Source organism: Lemur catta, chromosome 5 (assembly GCF_020740605.2).
Source record: "Lemur catta isolate mLemCat1 chromosome 5, mLemCat1.pri, whole genome shotgun sequence".
In the NCBI taxonomy this organism is placed as follows: domain Eukaryota; kingdom Metazoa; phylum Chordata; class Mammalia; order Primates; family Lemuridae; genus Lemur; species Lemur catta.
This window is the reverse complement of record NC_059132.1, coordinates 98,037,556-98,054,080: the sequence shown is the minus strand read 5'-3', so window position 1 is coordinate 98,054,080 and position 16,525 is coordinate 98,037,556. Positions and strand designations below refer to the sequence as shown.

The following is a 16,525-nucleotide window of genomic DNA, read 5'->3' as shown; positions in this document are numbered from 1 at the left end:
TACATTTTGAAATCTGTAAAGCAAGTTTACACATTTATGTGTTTACACTGTAAAACATTTGAATGTATTTTTATTTTCCAAATGTTATTTCTCAATTAAAAAATAAAAACAGCTACTTGCCAAAAATTCATTACAATCCTACTTATAACCATTCTACTTGTGTTTTAAAAATAAAATTCCTCGTTGGTTCTAGAAAGTTCCATTTGTCCCAAGAAATAGAAGCATTACTAAAAAAGTCATATCTCAAATATTTCTAGATTATATTAAAAAGCATTTGAAATAAAAGTATATACAGTTAGCTAGTAATTCTGTTCTAACATTTTTCATTTAAAAAGATCATTTCTTTGGGACTTTACCTTGTTTATATTTCATGCTGCATCAAAGAAAGCAATCAATGCATTTTGGTCATAACTGTCCAGAATCTCCAGCAGAAGAGGTACTTTTGATTTTACATTGGTGCCTTTGAACTTAAACTTATCTATGAAAAGATCTGTAATCATGCCTATAAAGAAAAATGTTAATTTCTTGTCATTGATTAGTTCTATTTAATGACACAGTATTTCATTTGCTTGATAATCTATTTTAAGCATCTGTAATTCTACTATTTAACACACACAAACTTAAAAGCGTTGATGTTTTTTAAAAATAGTCATTTTGGGGAGATTTTAAAGCAAGTTTCAAGATATAAATCATTTGACTAATAACCGTCTTAACAACTGGTTACAAGCTATTAATTCACACAATCAACTGCTGTCCATTTCTGAAATGCTGTCAGTATATATAACACCATTACAAGTGGTTTATTTTTCCCACCAAGCAGACTATTTTGACATAATGTAGTTAGATTCTATTCTTAACAGTTTTCTATGAATCAAAATACTCCACCCATATCTTGACCATTCTTTGGATTTATCTTGAAGGCAAACAGTCCTGGGTTAAAGGACCTGGGCAAATTATTTCACCTTTGAGTTTTCTCATATATACAATGGGAATAATTCAAGCTGTCAACACTTTATCCAAATCCCTTGATCCAAATGTATTTCAGAATTTTCCATATTTTTGTAAGATAATAAAAGGAATATACTACATATGGTATTAACCCAAAGGGACTGAATGGCAGCATCCAAAAACAAAAAACAGTAATATTTCTGCAATAAAATATATGATGAATATCTACACTACATTAAATAAAAAAAGATTATAAATCACCTCACTTAAGGCTAAGTCAGGTTTTGTCATTAAATTAGTTCAAATTAAGTCAAGATTTTGCTGCCAAATGATTTTTGAAAAAAGCTTCAGTTTTCAAAGCTTTCTGGATTTTGGAATCCAGTGGTAAGAGTTAATGGATCTACACCACTGATCTCTTAAGTTGTTACAAGAATAAAAGAGATCATGGGCTTGCCATATAGTAAACATTAAGATATTAGATATTGTTACAGTTTGTAAGTAAGCCCCTAGGTATGTAATAAGAAATTCAGCAGCAGGCTTAAGGATCAATTGACTCTGTAGTGACTATGGAAGACTCAGCATAGTGTAAAAAGCATACATTTTGGGGTGAGAAGACTCTAATGCAGGCTTTGCCACTAATCAGCTATGTGACAACAACTTCTTTAGTCTCAGATTTCAGTTAAAGAATATGAAAAATGAAGACAACACCATCTACCTTGCAGACCTCTTATGAGGATTAAAAATCCCACTTGATTATGAAGATAGTATAAATAGAATGCTATACACATTAGGTCTTACGTAAAGATTGCTAACAAAATTGTTTTTCTTAAGCTGTTCATTCCTTTCTTCCTCCCTCTCTCTCCCCTGAACTCCTTCATTCTTTCTTTTAATACAATTTGTGAAAAACCTCTCACCAACAAAGTGAGTTTTGAACTATAAATTACTCATCACATATACTATATATCCCTAATTAAATTTTGCCTAAAAATATAAAGATTATATATAATTTATATGTGTGAAATATAAAAATTAAATTTCACATTTTTATATTTCACAATAGCAACAAAACCTAAAAATTATTTGTGTGAAATATAGTCTATATTCTAATGCTTCCTAGGTTATATTCATTTTATACCAGGTTTCTTCATAATATACAAATTCATCACAGTGCACTTGTTTTACTTCTTTTTATTTGTATTTTATCAAGTAAAAATATTAAACTAGCTTGACAAAATACAGAAATATTCTGTGCAATAAACTAGTTGTCATTGGTTCATGACTGCTGTAATCTTTGTCTCTTTCTGCCCAGCTTCTCTCACATGATCCTTGGGAAAATAGGCAGTTCAAAAGAAATATGACATGGTACTCTAGAACAGTCCACTAACCATAGAGTCTTTCAAGATGTGCAGGTTGCTTTTTGTATTCTTCCTGCAGATGATCTGCCTCTTCTAGAATACTGCGATATTCTGGTATCAGAAAGTCTGTATTTCCCTCATGAACCTGCAATTCCTTATTTAAAAGTAAAATGAGAAGCACTTTAATATTCAAAATTCAATCCAGTGTAATACGAAAGTATTCATAATTTTTAAAATTCCATTACTTAAAATAATGATCATGAGTCCACAACACATATACTTACTTTTAAAGCATCAATTAACTGCACTTTCTTAGCCAAAAGCAACTGGTATTCCAGCTTTGGGTGGATTAGCTTTAAAGTGTGTTTGACTGATACTTCATTTATCTCTAGAAGGAGTTGGCCAGGCACAATTAGGTAAGTCACTTTGATCACAAACATTATGGTAATAACAACGAAAATCAGAAAGAATAATTAATTTTTCTTTATTTTTACCGTATGTTATGTTGAGGTTAATTTTCCTTTTTGTAGCTTCTTTAGAAAGCACATCTTTTAGGATGGATATAGTAGAAATGTTGTCAGATTTAAAAACTCCTTCTCCTTTTCTATAAAATTAATATATTTTTAAAAGAAGAGCTGTAGAAGGAAGTGGGCCAGTAAATACATATTTTATTTCTAAGTATATTAGTGTTTAGATTTCATTTGATTTTAGAGTTCTCTGTATACATATATCATTAATATGAAGCATATTTAAATATGTAATCCTTCACTATATGAATTCAGCTTCTCAACATACTCGTAAAACTAAACAAAATATGCTAGATATATGCCTCCTAAAGATATGACAATTTATGTAAGCACTTCATTTAAAACAACTTTTTTCATTTTTACTAATATTTCCAATAGCTAACCTCTTATATATAAAATATATTTGGAATTGCTTACTTATACACAGTATGTTTTTCTTTGATGTAATAACACAAATTACAGCATGACTATATGCTGCATTCTCTAAAGGTTTTGCTCTGTCGCCCAGGCTGGAATGCAGTGCAACTCACTCATAGCAACCTCAAACTCCTGGGCTCAAGTGATCTTCCTGTTTCAACCTCCTGGGCTCAAGTGATCTTCCTGTCTCAACCTCCCAAGTAACTGGGACTACGGTGCACACTGCCATGCCTGGATAACTTTTTCTATTTCTTGCCCAGGCTGGTCTCAAACTATGTTGCCCAGGCTTGTCTCAAACTCCTGGCCTCAAATGATCCTCCCGCCTCAGCCTCCCAACATGCTAGGATTGATTATAGGTGTGAGCCACCACACCTGGCCTATGTTTCATTCTTAAAAGAAATCTGATATCAAACCCGAAAGAGTGGCATCTGCTGTTTTTACGTGCCAGCATCCATTGCCACAGCTTATGGCCACAGGGCCCTTATTTTTCTTTAGGGAATTATTCCTTCTCTCTCTCTGCCTCCCCCTTCTCAGTCTGTATAGTGGCAGTGGCCTCAATCCATTTTTGGGACTTCCGGAGAAAGCATTTAGTAGTATATTCCATACCTTTGACTACAGGGATTCACAGCTTGACAATACTACTAAATCCTGGAACTGTTACTGGAACTAGTGGGAAAGAGAAGCTCTATGGTAGCTGAAAAGTTATGAGGCTAGATTCCAAAAACTGCTGGTGGCTACATGGTAAAGTGAAGAAAAGACAAAAGCAGAACTGAGCAACAGAAAGAGATAAAGTCTTGATGACATCAGTTAATTTGATCCAGTTGTGCCTGAGGCAGATTACTGCTATACTTTTATGTGAGCCAATAAATTCCTTTTATTTGATTAAGCCTGTTTTCTCCCTTTTTATGATGACCAAGTTTCCTAAATAATATATACCCTCTATCATTTATTTAGTGTTGCCTGTTCATTTTGTTTTCTCACACACACACACAAATCATTGATATTGACTAGATGTGGACAAATGCTAATCATTTTTTTCTAGAAAGATGAATAATACACCCCTACTATTTTGATCCTAATTATGTTTTAGAAATCATGACATTTTTATTAGTCTTTAATCTTAACAATGATATTTAGTAAACACTTACACAGTGTCAGGTTAGTTTATCTTCTTTTAATCATCACAATTCAAAGAAGTGCTAGTATTTCCATTCCTCAGAAAAGAAAACTGAAGCTCAGAGAATTAAGTAATCAGCTAAGGTCACATAGCTGGTGAGTCACAAAGCCAAGAGTTAAACTTAAGTATGTCTGCCTCCAGAGCACATGCTTCTACACTACCTCCATATATATGTATTTCATTCAGGGACCCAAAAATCATTTGTTGAGCATCTACTGTGTGCAAAACTATATGGTAGGTCCTTGGAGGATACATACAGAGATAATTAAAAATAGACTCTGCCCAGGAGGATATAATCTAACTTAGGGAGATAAGCCTACATAAAAATTATTATATACTTTAAGGAAATAACAATACAAAAGACAGGTAAGAATAAAATGCTATGGGAAAAGAGAAAAGAATCAAGGCTTTAAAAATGTCACTATTAAGTTGGGCCTTGAAGGAGAAATAGAGTTTTGACTGTTAAGGAAAAAAATTTTAAAGACACAGAATAGTAAAGAGCAAAGGTATGCTGTTATAAAAGTATATAATATGCTAGGAGCATGCTGAATTGTCTGCTAGGATTAGTGAGTGAGGTTCACTGTGGTACTTCAAAACAGGAGTAATTATTACAGGTTTAGACACAGATAAGCTTCCTTGGAGGGTACAGAGAAACACTTACATAGAACTGATGTTAAAACCAATTAGATTTCCAACAACTTCTTGATGCTAAAAGGCTAAATTCTAAGGTAAAATTATGTGTTCACTGCTGTTTCTTGAACTTATCATGATAAAGTCTCAACAAGGGAGCAGGAAGTATAAGAGAATACCTCATTTATCTGCTTAGGGAAAAAATCCTTAGCAGGCAAAGAGAGGATAAGAAGCTCTCTCCCCTACAACACAAAGCAAACAAACACAAATAAAAACAAACTTACAGATGTAAGAATGAAAATGCAAAGACCGTGAAGAAGCCAGAGGGTCCAAGCTCAAAGAGCAGATGCAGAGATACTAGCCTTGCCCAAGAAGTAGGCCATTTGACATTCAGAAATAGGTAAAAAAGAGAAGGAAATTTTTAGCCTTCACTGCATCAAGAAATTGAGAAAAATTATTGGAGCTTAAGAGAGATGAGTGAGAAGTGACAGCGGAGCAGGAGGTGAAGGCAATTAGAAGCTTGAAAGAGTATAAAAGATACAATGACCTCCACATTGTAACATGATAGTTTCGATAAGCCTGTATGTTCTAAGCTATCTTATATTTTTGCATAAAGAAATTCAACTGGAATTTTTATTGGAATTAGAATATTCAAATCATTTGGGGTAGCACTGATCTTTTACAATCTTTTATAACAGCTTCATTTTGATGACTACTGATTACTCCATTTAACCTTTTATGTCCATAAAATTTTATAGTTTTCTTTACGTAAATTCTATGTATTTCAAATTAAGACTATTCTTACAGATTTTATGTGGCTACTTTGTTATTATTGCTACTCTGAAAAGGTTTTTTAAGCAATTTATTTTCTAACGTTATTGTTGGGAATTTAGGAAAGGTATTGATCTTTGCATATTCATCTTTACTCAATCACTTTTCTAAACTTATTAATTCTACTTGTTTTTCAATAGATTCTCTTGAACGGTATAGGTTTCCAATCATATTATTTGCAAATTATTCCTGCCTTAGAACACATGAAAACTTAGAAGCTACATTTATATAAAACAACACTTATGAACCAGTAATAAGTTTGATTTACCTGTAGATACTTTCAAGTTGTGTATCCAGGAAGGTGTTCTGAAAGTAAAATGTCACACATTTTACCGGAGGTTTTTCAGGAACTTCAGGCAGGCAAAAAACCACCCAGGAGTGAACTTCAGCAAAACTGAACTGGCCTGTTAGAGTCAGTGTATTCATGGGTCTGTAATGTAATGATAGAGGTACACATTTGTGTGTGAGAATATGTGGAAGTATTATATGTATGCATTAATAAGCAGAATTCTGCAACTGTAGCTAAACAAACATAAGAACCCACTTAATTTTCTCAGATTAATCTGACACATCAAATAAATGAACATTCCAATTTCCTGAAAAAAAAATTTAAACACTTGTCTATACCTGCACTTGTGCTAGGTGTCTTAATATTCAGTCAAGTGATATATGTAAATAGCTTTTTTTCATTATAACAGGCTTTTCAAATAAAATTCAGTTTACTCAGGTAGATTTTTTTTTAAAAGTTCATCTAGTATTTATAACATATAAACAACTAAATATACTTACACAAGAATCTCCGTAATAAAAGGATCAGTACAATGTGAAGGCAAAGAATTGGGCTTTTGGGTAAGATAGGCATGGATTTAAAACCTTGCTTCATTATTTACTGGGTGTGTGTCACTAGGCAAGTTAGAGAGTAATACCTTCTATCTTACAGAGATATGGGATCATACTTTCTATCTTATAAAAGGTTGTAAAATAAATAAATTTAAAATAAATCAAATGGATAATTTTAAAGAGTTAAGAAAATACAAAGTTTATGGAATGAAAAGTTCTGAAGAACTTTAATAGGATACAGAATTAAGAAATCTTGGCCAGGCATGGTGGCTCATGCCTATAATCCCAGCATTTGGGAGGCTGAGGGAGGAGGATCACTTGAGCCCAGGAGTTTGAGACTAGCCTGGGCACATAGTCAGACCTTGTCTCTACAAAAAATAAAAAAATTAGCTGGGTGTGGTGGCACAAGCCTATAGTCCTAGTCCTACCTATTTGGGAGCCTGAGGCAGGAGGATCACTTGAACCCAGGAGTTCAAACCTGCAGTAAGCTATTATTGCACCACTGCACTTCAGCCTGGGCAACAGAGCAAGACCCTGTGTCTTAAATAAATAAAAATTAAAAAAAAAAAAAAAGAAATCTAAAAGCTAGAAGAACTTTTAAGATCATCCAGACCAATCCTCTCATTTACAGATGAAAAAAATAAAATCCAGAGAAATTATTTCCGTAAAGTCACATAGGAACAGATTATAATCCAAGTCTCTTGAGTCTCAGTTTGTTGTTCTGTAAAGCACACCATGCTGCCTCCATTAATGCCAACTTTGACTTTTAAGCAGCAAGATACCCCAAAAAGAATCTATTCTCTTTAATGTTTTTCAGAAATCTTAGTTAGGAATATTCCCCCTTACATCTTATGTAAATTATATATCTTTAAAATGACAAGCTGCAATAGAAAGAACATGGGCCTTGGCCTCAATTCATACCTTTGGTCCTTTTATTAGCAAGTTACTTGCTTTCCTAAGCCTCCGTTTCTCACTTGTGAAAAGGAGATATTACTGTACGAACTGGTATAAGAATTAAATGATAATACATAAACACCTAGCACAATACATAGCACAAAGAAAGTAATCAATAACTGTTCATCTCTTTCCCTTCTCTTTCATTTAAGCCCATGTTCTCTAGTCCCAAAAAACTACAAACAGAAGGATGCTTAAGTTGGAATGAAAGTCAGAAATAAAAGGGACTATAACAACCAATGGTTCTACCACTATTCCGTGAGGAGAAAGAGAAAGGAAATACGATACTTGAGGCTAATACAATGAGGTCCTATTCACAGACAACTACTCTTAGATCTAACCTAAACAGTATTTGCTCACAATAGGTGTTTGAGAGAAAACTACTACTCTTATAATGATCTCAGAATGGTAATATATGAGAAAGATAGGAAATACCAACTCAAACCAGTTTCTAAAATAAGACAAAGAATCTTATATGTATTAGAAATACTAAATCCATACCATTTAAAATATTTATTTCATTTTTAGGATATAGAAAGAACTACCAGAATTTATACTATAAAAATATAAATCAGGTTTATCTGAATTGTGTAATATCCTAAAAATAAACTGCTCTTTCTTTTGTCCTACCTGTCATGATCAATAGAGTGAGTTCTTTGATGGAGTGAAAGAGGTTTGATGTGGTACTGGCGGACCTGACAGGTTTTGGGCTGAATTCTTGGAGTCACATATGCTTGAAGTGTGCCATACTGGCCTTCAATTGAGCGAATCTGATTCAACATTAAAGAGGAAAGAAAAGAATGTTTAGCAACATAAACATATTTTTAAAATGTTAAACAGAAGTTATCAAGTATTTATGCCTTATTCTCTTCTATACTATTTTGAAGGATATTATAACATTCATTTAAACAACTACATTTTCCCACTAGAGTAAAGGAAAATTAAAAAGATTTTTGGTAGTCAATAGCAAAATTAATTAATCTATAAGTTATCTCCACCATTACACCATTCCAAGACATATATTCTCACATACTACCCCATCACCTTATATATTAATATTTTGTAAGATTCATATAAAAATGGCTAAAATCAGATATTTTGTTAAGTAAGTTTTCAAAATAACTAAAACTTATATGAAACACTTCTTTTTCTCAGAAATGAGATCATTATAGCATATAACTATTGTTAATATAAAAATCTACTGACTAAAATAGATTTGTGTGCTATGTTCAATATTTAATTATAAAAATGATTATGTTATTAAATTGCTAAAGAAAACTTTAAAAGGTTTTCTCTAGAATAGAAGGTAATAAATGACATTGCTGGAGTACAAACAGCAAAATCTATAATAGATAGTAGGAAAATATAGGGCGAATGCCCAGATACTTTAGTTATTTGGATGATGACTGGATCAAACCATCAGTAACAACAAAAATCAGTGGAATCTGCACACTAAATATTTCATAATATTAAGGAATTCTTTTTAATTTTTCTTAGGTATAATAGTGTTGTAGTTATGTTAAAAAAAAGAGTACAAGTACTCTTTCAGACATACATACTAAAATATTTACAAATTAAATCATAAATATCTTGTGTTTGCTTCAAAGTAATTTGGGGCAGTAAGAGACATATAAACAAAATTGCCATGAGTTCATCATTGCTGAAGCTAGGTGATAAATACATAGGAATCCATTACTTTTACATATGTTTGAAACTTTCCATAATAAAAAATAAGGAAAAAAATTTCCAGTAAGAAGAAACTTTAAGATCAATAATTTTAGAGAAGGTAACTGAATACTATAATAATATAGAAACTTAACTGGTCATTCAAAAGTCATTACTCCAAAATAATTGGTTTCAGGGAGAAATTCAATACAAAGAAATAATATAATACAATATGTTGTAAAACATACAAAGTTGGGGAAAAATTCAAATATTAGGTAACTTCTAGCATTTTTACCTTGAGTTCCAGCCTAGTGGTATTTGCCTGGCACCGATAAGTGGCGAGAAGAAAGTTGTCATTTGACTGGGAAGAATTCAAAATTGAGGAAAAGAATGAATCTATGTTTTTACATAACAAAAACAGCATCAATAATAATAATAATTACCATTTACTTGAGTACCTATAATTAGTGCTAAGTGCTTTTCGAACATGTTCTCACTTATTCCTATGAACAACCTATCCACACTGTTTTACTAAGTAAGTTTTAACAGACTAAGAAACTGAGCTTATCAGGGGTTAATTTCCCCAAAGCTAGTAAGTGATGAAATTGTTGTTCAAATTCATTATTTTTAAGACTCTACAGCTCATGTTCTTTTCATCTTGGGTCTCTACAATAACATTTTAAACATTAAGAGTTCTAAAATCTGACAATACAAACACCAAATGTTTATATTATAAAGGCATGTACATTAATGTTTGTTGTTGAATCTCTGGCCCCAGTCACCATCACCGCAACCATGAGCAGCGAGGCCGAGACCCAGCAGCCACCCGCCGCCCCCGCCTTCAGCGCTTCAGACACCAAGCATGGCAGCACCACGGGCAGCGGTGCATGGAGCGGTGGCCCCAGCAGCCTTCCAGGCAGCCTCACATTGGCGGCGCCTGCCAGCTGGCACAAGATTAACACAAGGAAGGTTTGGGGGGGGTACAACGGTTCAATGTAAGAAACGGATATGGTTTTATCAACAGGAATGACACCAAGATAGATGTATTTGTACACCAGACTGCCACAAAGAATAACAACCCCAGGAAGTACCTTTGCAGTGTAGGAGATGGCGAGACTGTGGACTTTGATGCTGTTGAAGGAGGAAAGGGTGCGGAGGCAGCAAATGCTACAGGCCCTGGTGGAATTCCAGTTCAAGGCAGTAAATACTCAACAGACCGTAACCATTACAGACGCTATCCATGTCGCAGGGGTCCTCCACGCAATTACCAGCAGAATTACCAGAAGAGTGAGAGTGGGGAAAAGAATGAGGGATCGGAAAGTGCTCCTGAAGGCCAGGCCCAACAACGCCGGCCCTATCGCAGGCGAAGGTTCCCGCCTTACTACATGCGGAGACCCTATGGGCATCGACCACAGTATTCCAACCCTCCTGTGTAGGGAGAAGCAATGGAGGGTGCTGACAACCAGGTTGCAGAACAAGGTAGACCACCAGTAAGACAGAATATGTATGGGGTCATAGACCACGATTCTGCAGGGGCCCTACTCGCCAAAGACAGCCCAGAGAGGATGGCAATGAAGAGGATAAAGAGAATCAAGGAGATGAGGCCCAAGGTCAGCAGCCACCTCAATGTCGGTACCGCTGCAACTTCAATTACTGATGCAGACGCCCAGAAAACACTAAACCACAAGATGGCAAAGAGACAAAAGCAGCCTATCCACCAGCTGAGAATTCGTCTGTTCCTGAGGCTGAGCATGGCAGGGCTGAGTAAATGCCGGCTTAACATCTCTACCATGTCTGGTTTAGTCATCCAACCAGAAGAAATGAATATGAAATTCCAGCAATAAGAAATGAACAACAGATTGGAGATGAAGACCTTAAGTGCTTGCTTTTTGCCCGTTGACCAGATAACTAGAACTAGATGTATTATCTATGCAGCATGAGGTTTTTATTATTTTTACCTAAAGACATCATTTTGTAATAACAAACGTTTTTTAAAAGAGCCCGATTTTCTCAATATGCCTTTAAAAGTTTTTAAATTGTTTCATATCTGGTCAAGCTGAGATTTTTAAGAACTTCATTTTTAATTTATAATAAAAGTTTACAACTTGATTTTTTCAAAAAAGTCATCAAACCGCAAGTACCTGTTAATAAAGGTCTTAAATAATTTTAAAAAAAGTAAATATACAACAGAAAGAAATGTTAAACGCCTGAGGTGATGGATACCCCAATTATCCTGATTTGATTAATTCACCTTATATGCCTCTATCAAAACATCACATGTACCCTATAAAGATATACAACTATTATGTACCCATAATTAAAAAGTAAAAAAAAAAAGTAAATATACTCATGTGATTAAAAACAAATGCTGGCTGGGCATGGTGGCTCACACCTGTAATCCCAGCACTTTGGGAGTCCGAGGCAGGAAGATTGCTTGAGGCCAGAAGTTTGAAACCAGCCTTGGGCAACATATTAAAACCCTGTCTCTACAAAAAAAATTTTTTTAAATCAGCCAGATACAGTGGTGCATGCCTGTAGTTCCAGCAACTCAGGAGGCCAAGAGAGGAAGATCACCTGAGCCCAGGAGTTTGAGGCTGCAGTGACCTAAGACTGTACCACTGCACTCCAGCTTAGGCACCAGAGTGAGATCCGGTCTCTAAAAAAATAAATAAATAAAAATAAAAATTTGAAAATAAATAAGCCTGGGTGCAGTAGCTCACACCAGTAATCCTAGCACTTTGGGAAGGTGAGGCAGGAGGATTGCTTGAGGCCAGGAGTCTGATATTAGCCTGGGCAACATGGTGAGACTCTATCTCTACAAAAAATAAAAAAGTTAGCTGGCCATGGTAGCACGTGCCTATAGTCCCAGCTACTAGGGAAGTGGAGCCATGAGGATCACTTGAGCCCAGGGTTTGAGACTGCAGTGAGCTATGATGATGCCACTACACTCTAGCCTCAGCAACAGAGCAAGACCCTGTCTCAAAAATAAATAAATAAATAAATAAATATTTAAAAATTTTAAAAATAAAAATGTTAGTACTCAAGTATTTAGGGATGAAATGATAAATTAAATAATATGTCTGGGATTATGTTTGAGAGTGGGGAAAGAGAAGTTAAAGGGCATAAAATAAGACTGGCCATATAGTGAAAATTACTGATAGGTACATGGAGGTTATTACACTAGTCTTTCTACTTTTGTGTATATTTGAAATCTCCATAATGAGTTTTTTTTAAAAGCCATTATCCTAGAAAATAAGCTTTAAATTAGTATAAAATAACTCATTTCAAAGAATCCTGCAGTGATATAATTAAAAGAGGTTAATTTTTCATAGTAACTTAGGAATCAAAGATTTTAAGTTTATGTTAACTTGATGTTTTAAATGATCATAAAAATGTAGGTCCAAATCTTTTCTTCTCAAACAAGGATGGCAAACCATATATAGGTAACATAATACAATTGTTATAAAATCTCTTATTAAAAAGAAAATGCTTACTATGAAATTTTATTGAAAATTATTCCCTCATATAACTATCAACCTTTTTCTTTATTCTCTTATTCCTCCTTTTTAAAAATATGTAATTAACTACCCACCAACTCCAGTCACCATCTTCTTCTGCTCTGGCTTGCCTTCTCCAATGCAGTTAATCCAGACCTTACTTTACCCTAACTTCTCTTCAGTAGTGACACTTAGCTCTGAGACTGCTTGTCTCCTAGTACAAAGCAGAAAGGAAGTGATACAGTAAGCAGGTGCACTAGTACTAACATGATCCCATCATAGGTACTTTGCACATACTAAGTGCTCAATAAATGTCTGCTGAATGAAGGTTAAGCACACATTGAACAAGCCCCAAAAAAGTGGGGCAGACCAGGAAGAGCGGGGGAAGGAATAGATCATGTTCAATGCTAGGATGTGTGAAACTGTATAGCATTTTTAAGAAATTTTAAGAACTTCAGTTTGGCAGAAATAATGTGCATGGGAGGGGAGGTAGCAGCTGGTGACAAAGAAGTTGGAAATTTAATCAAGAGCTGAATCATGGAAAGTTTTCTATGCCACAATAAGGAATCTAGACTTACATCCAACAGGAAATAAGGAATATTTACAAGGTGTTGAGAAAGAAATGATACCATAATGTTCTGTTTTAGGAAGACCTCTCAGGTGGCCAATGTACAGCATAGCCTGGAGGCAGAGAAACTGATAGAGTAAGTAGTTCAAACACGACATGATGAGGGCCTGGACTAAGTTAACAGAAGTGGGAATAAAGCCAAGTAGACGTATGACAGCCATAGAGGTAGAACTGACAATAACTAGTGACTAATTGGATATACGGGTTAAACGTCCTAAATTAAAAAATCTGAACTGCTCCAAAATATGAAACTTTCTAAGTACCAACATGACTCTCAAAGAAAATGCTCATTGGCATATTGCAGATTGCAGGTTTTTGAATCTGGGATGCTCAATCAGTAAGTATAATGCAAATATTCCAAAATCCAAAAAAATCTAGAATCTGAAACACTTGTGGTCCCAAGCATTCACATAAGGGATATAAACCTGTAACAGATCAGAGAAAAGAAGGAATCTAGGACAAACACCCTGGTTTCTGGATTATCTGAGGACAGGGAAAGAGAACAGAAGCAGATTTTAAGGGAAAGGTTATGTAAGAAATGATTGAAAAAGAAACATCAAACCCTAGTAGCATTTATAGACTTTAATCAAATGGCATAAAGAAAAAGCATGTGAAAAATCCTTTATAGTTTTTACTCACCTCAGAATCACAGCTGCTAAAGCTAACAACAGCAGAGTTTTTATCCACATCAAGTAAATCTATTGGCACATCACTCTACAGTCAATATAAAAAAAAAAGTTCACATGGAAAACCTAAAAATGTTCACAAATTATGTTTTCTCTAAGTGTTCTCTTTAGTTCTAGTTTCAGTTCATCTTCAAATTTGAGAGTTCTCTTAATTTATATTTCATAGTGCATACTTCTAGAAAATAAAGAAATAATATTATTTTATAATTACCTATTTTTTTCTAATTTGGATTATCAGAAATCGTAGAATATCTGTCATCACCCTCTTAAAAGTATAACCTTCCTACCTATTTTTGTCAGTGCTAAAAATGTTACCATGAGCTGTAAATAATCAGATGGCCATTCTGATCATATCAGTTCGTTTTTATCAATTTTAATTTCATCCGTAACACAGAAAGAAGATAACTTTTGTCTCCTTTGGAGCAGTTTCTAAGACAAAGCTGTTGCACTGTATTATGTGTGAATGCCACTCTTGTTGTTCAATGCAACAGCCCGTGACCTAGCACTGCTTTAGAGTTTTCTGCCTTTAAGTTTTAATTAATAATCTGACTTCTCCATAACATCTTTCTAAATCTGGTCTTCTTTCTCTAATTTATTTTCTCATTTTGTGATGGGTTTACTATCTTTTGCTTGTTTTCCATTCATCCTATCATCCTTTTCTACTTCCTGAATATCTTCCAATTTAAATAAGTAAACATATATAGTGATAAATGGGGTTGTACATTATTATCTCTAAATTTCACCATTTGGAATTATCTTCTTTGCCTATTAACCTACCTAGAAACTATTAGGTTAATAAGCAAGCTGTACTGTAAGCTATCATTTTAGTGTTTGGGACTTTTTTAAGAAGTTCTAATAAAGGCATTAAATACAGTAGTTTTCTAAGTCGCATCTCTGTTAAGATTCTCCCAGAGGGTAGCCAAAGAAGAAAATCTTTACTGTCCTTTCTATCTTTTCCTGAAAACTAAGTACATCTTTTGTTTATTAAGTATAGGACAAATAAAAGTAATGATATAATTCCAATAAATTATGAGCAAACTGATTATCTAACAGAAGATTAAAAAGCCAAAACATTCAAAATTACTAACACTAAAAGCATTCAATAATAATTAGTGCTTATGATTGGTTTGCAAAATAGATCCCAGTCATATAACTGAGAAAGTAGATATTTTGCTTACCTGTATTAAGACATTATCTATTGCAGTCTGCACCTCTAAGATAAGGGTGTAGCTGGCATCATCTTTATTTAATGTAAATTTGTCATTTATGCTAAATGAAGGTACTACTGATTTTGCTTTGTTTGATTGAGAACACTGTTGATAGTTCTCTCTTTCCTGCAACACCTTATACTGCAGATGTTCCAACTCACTCCTAGAGGAAAATACATACAACTTTGTCACCTGTAAGTATAAACATTTGAAGTCTTTTGAATGTTTACAAAAATTTGAGACATTTGCTTTTGCAAAATGGATTTTATTGGTTGAGCTAGAACTACAACACCAATAGGAACAAAATTTTTGCTTCTATGACTGACCAAATGATTCTACATTATTTATCCCTAATCCAAAAATTAAAACATCTACTCAGTCCCACATCAGCAAAATTAATCAAGAATCTAAGCATCAAGGCAGGTTGCAAATAATCAATTCTAACAATAAAATCTAGTTACAGTTATGTATATTAATAGTACTAATCAGAAGAGAAACTAATATGGCAGAAGAACATATTAAACTTAATAAGAAGAAACAAAATGTGGTGAAGCCAGTAAATATATACTTTTCAGTAAGACATTAAGGTAGGTGAACAAAATAAGGAGGAAGCTGCAGAGTTTTAAGATTTTGGGGATCACAAGCATGATCATGAACCAGTGGCACAGCTTAAGTTCTACTAAGTGTTGGAGAGGATTTTACTGAGATTGTACAAGTATTGCTTAGAGTAGCTCCAGCTAAGGGGAAAAGCCACATACAAATGAAATTAACAGTAACTGGGGTAGCACAACATGAGGCTTAGCTAGCCCCAATTTAGGGAGAAAAGTCTGGGGAGGAGATTGGAAGGCATTTGTGCAATGAACAAAGGAAAAGCTTCATTTATCCAAGGAATATTTATTGCTAAATATTACATATTTACTCCTATGTACCAAGCAATATTCCAGGTACGGAATGAATAAACAAACAAAGCTTCTCAGAAAGCTTACATTCCAGTGGCATAGAGGTGGGTAGATTTCGTTATAAATAAAAGGTATTGGGATGAAGAACCTGCAGCCTCAAGGCCACATGTGGTCCTCCAGATCCCCAAGTATGGACCCGCAACCAAATCTAAACTTCATAGAACAAATCCCTTTATTGGAAGGATTTGTTCTGTAAAATTTGG

General features: G+C 34.2%; 1 protein-coding gene and 1 pseudogene across 1 annotated transcript in view; one reads left to right on the top strand and one right to left on the bottom strand.

Moving 5' to 3' along the window:
• Positions 1 to 53: 53 nt before the first annotated feature.
• The window catches only part of BBS7 (Bardet-Biedl syndrome 7), a 39,294-nt gene continuing 22,822 nt past the window's right edge, over positions 54 to 16,525 (bottom strand). Inside the window, exons 11-19 of the mRNA XM_045552331.1 lie at positions 15,334 to 15,526; positions 14,109 to 14,183; positions 9,640 to 9,705; positions 8,310 to 8,449; positions 6,154 to 6,315; positions 2,798 to 2,907; positions 2,588 to 2,691; positions 2,334 to 2,457; positions 54 to 502 (exon numbers count right to left, since the gene is read on the bottom strand). Coding sequence (XP_045408287.1) covers positions 369 to 502; positions 2,334 to 2,457; positions 2,588 to 2,691; positions 2,798 to 2,907; positions 6,154 to 6,315; positions 8,310 to 8,449; positions 9,640 to 9,705; positions 14,109 to 14,183; positions 15,334 to 15,526 — 1,108 coding nt within the window. The 3' untranslated portion in view covers positions 54 to 368. The remainder of the gene's footprint in view (positions 503 to 2,333; positions 2,458 to 2,587; positions 2,692 to 2,797; positions 2,908 to 6,153; positions 6,316 to 8,309; positions 8,450 to 9,639; positions 9,706 to 14,108; positions 14,184 to 15,333; positions 15,527 to 16,525) is intronic.
• Positions 10,122 to 11,112, top strand: LOC123638602 (annotated as a pseudogene).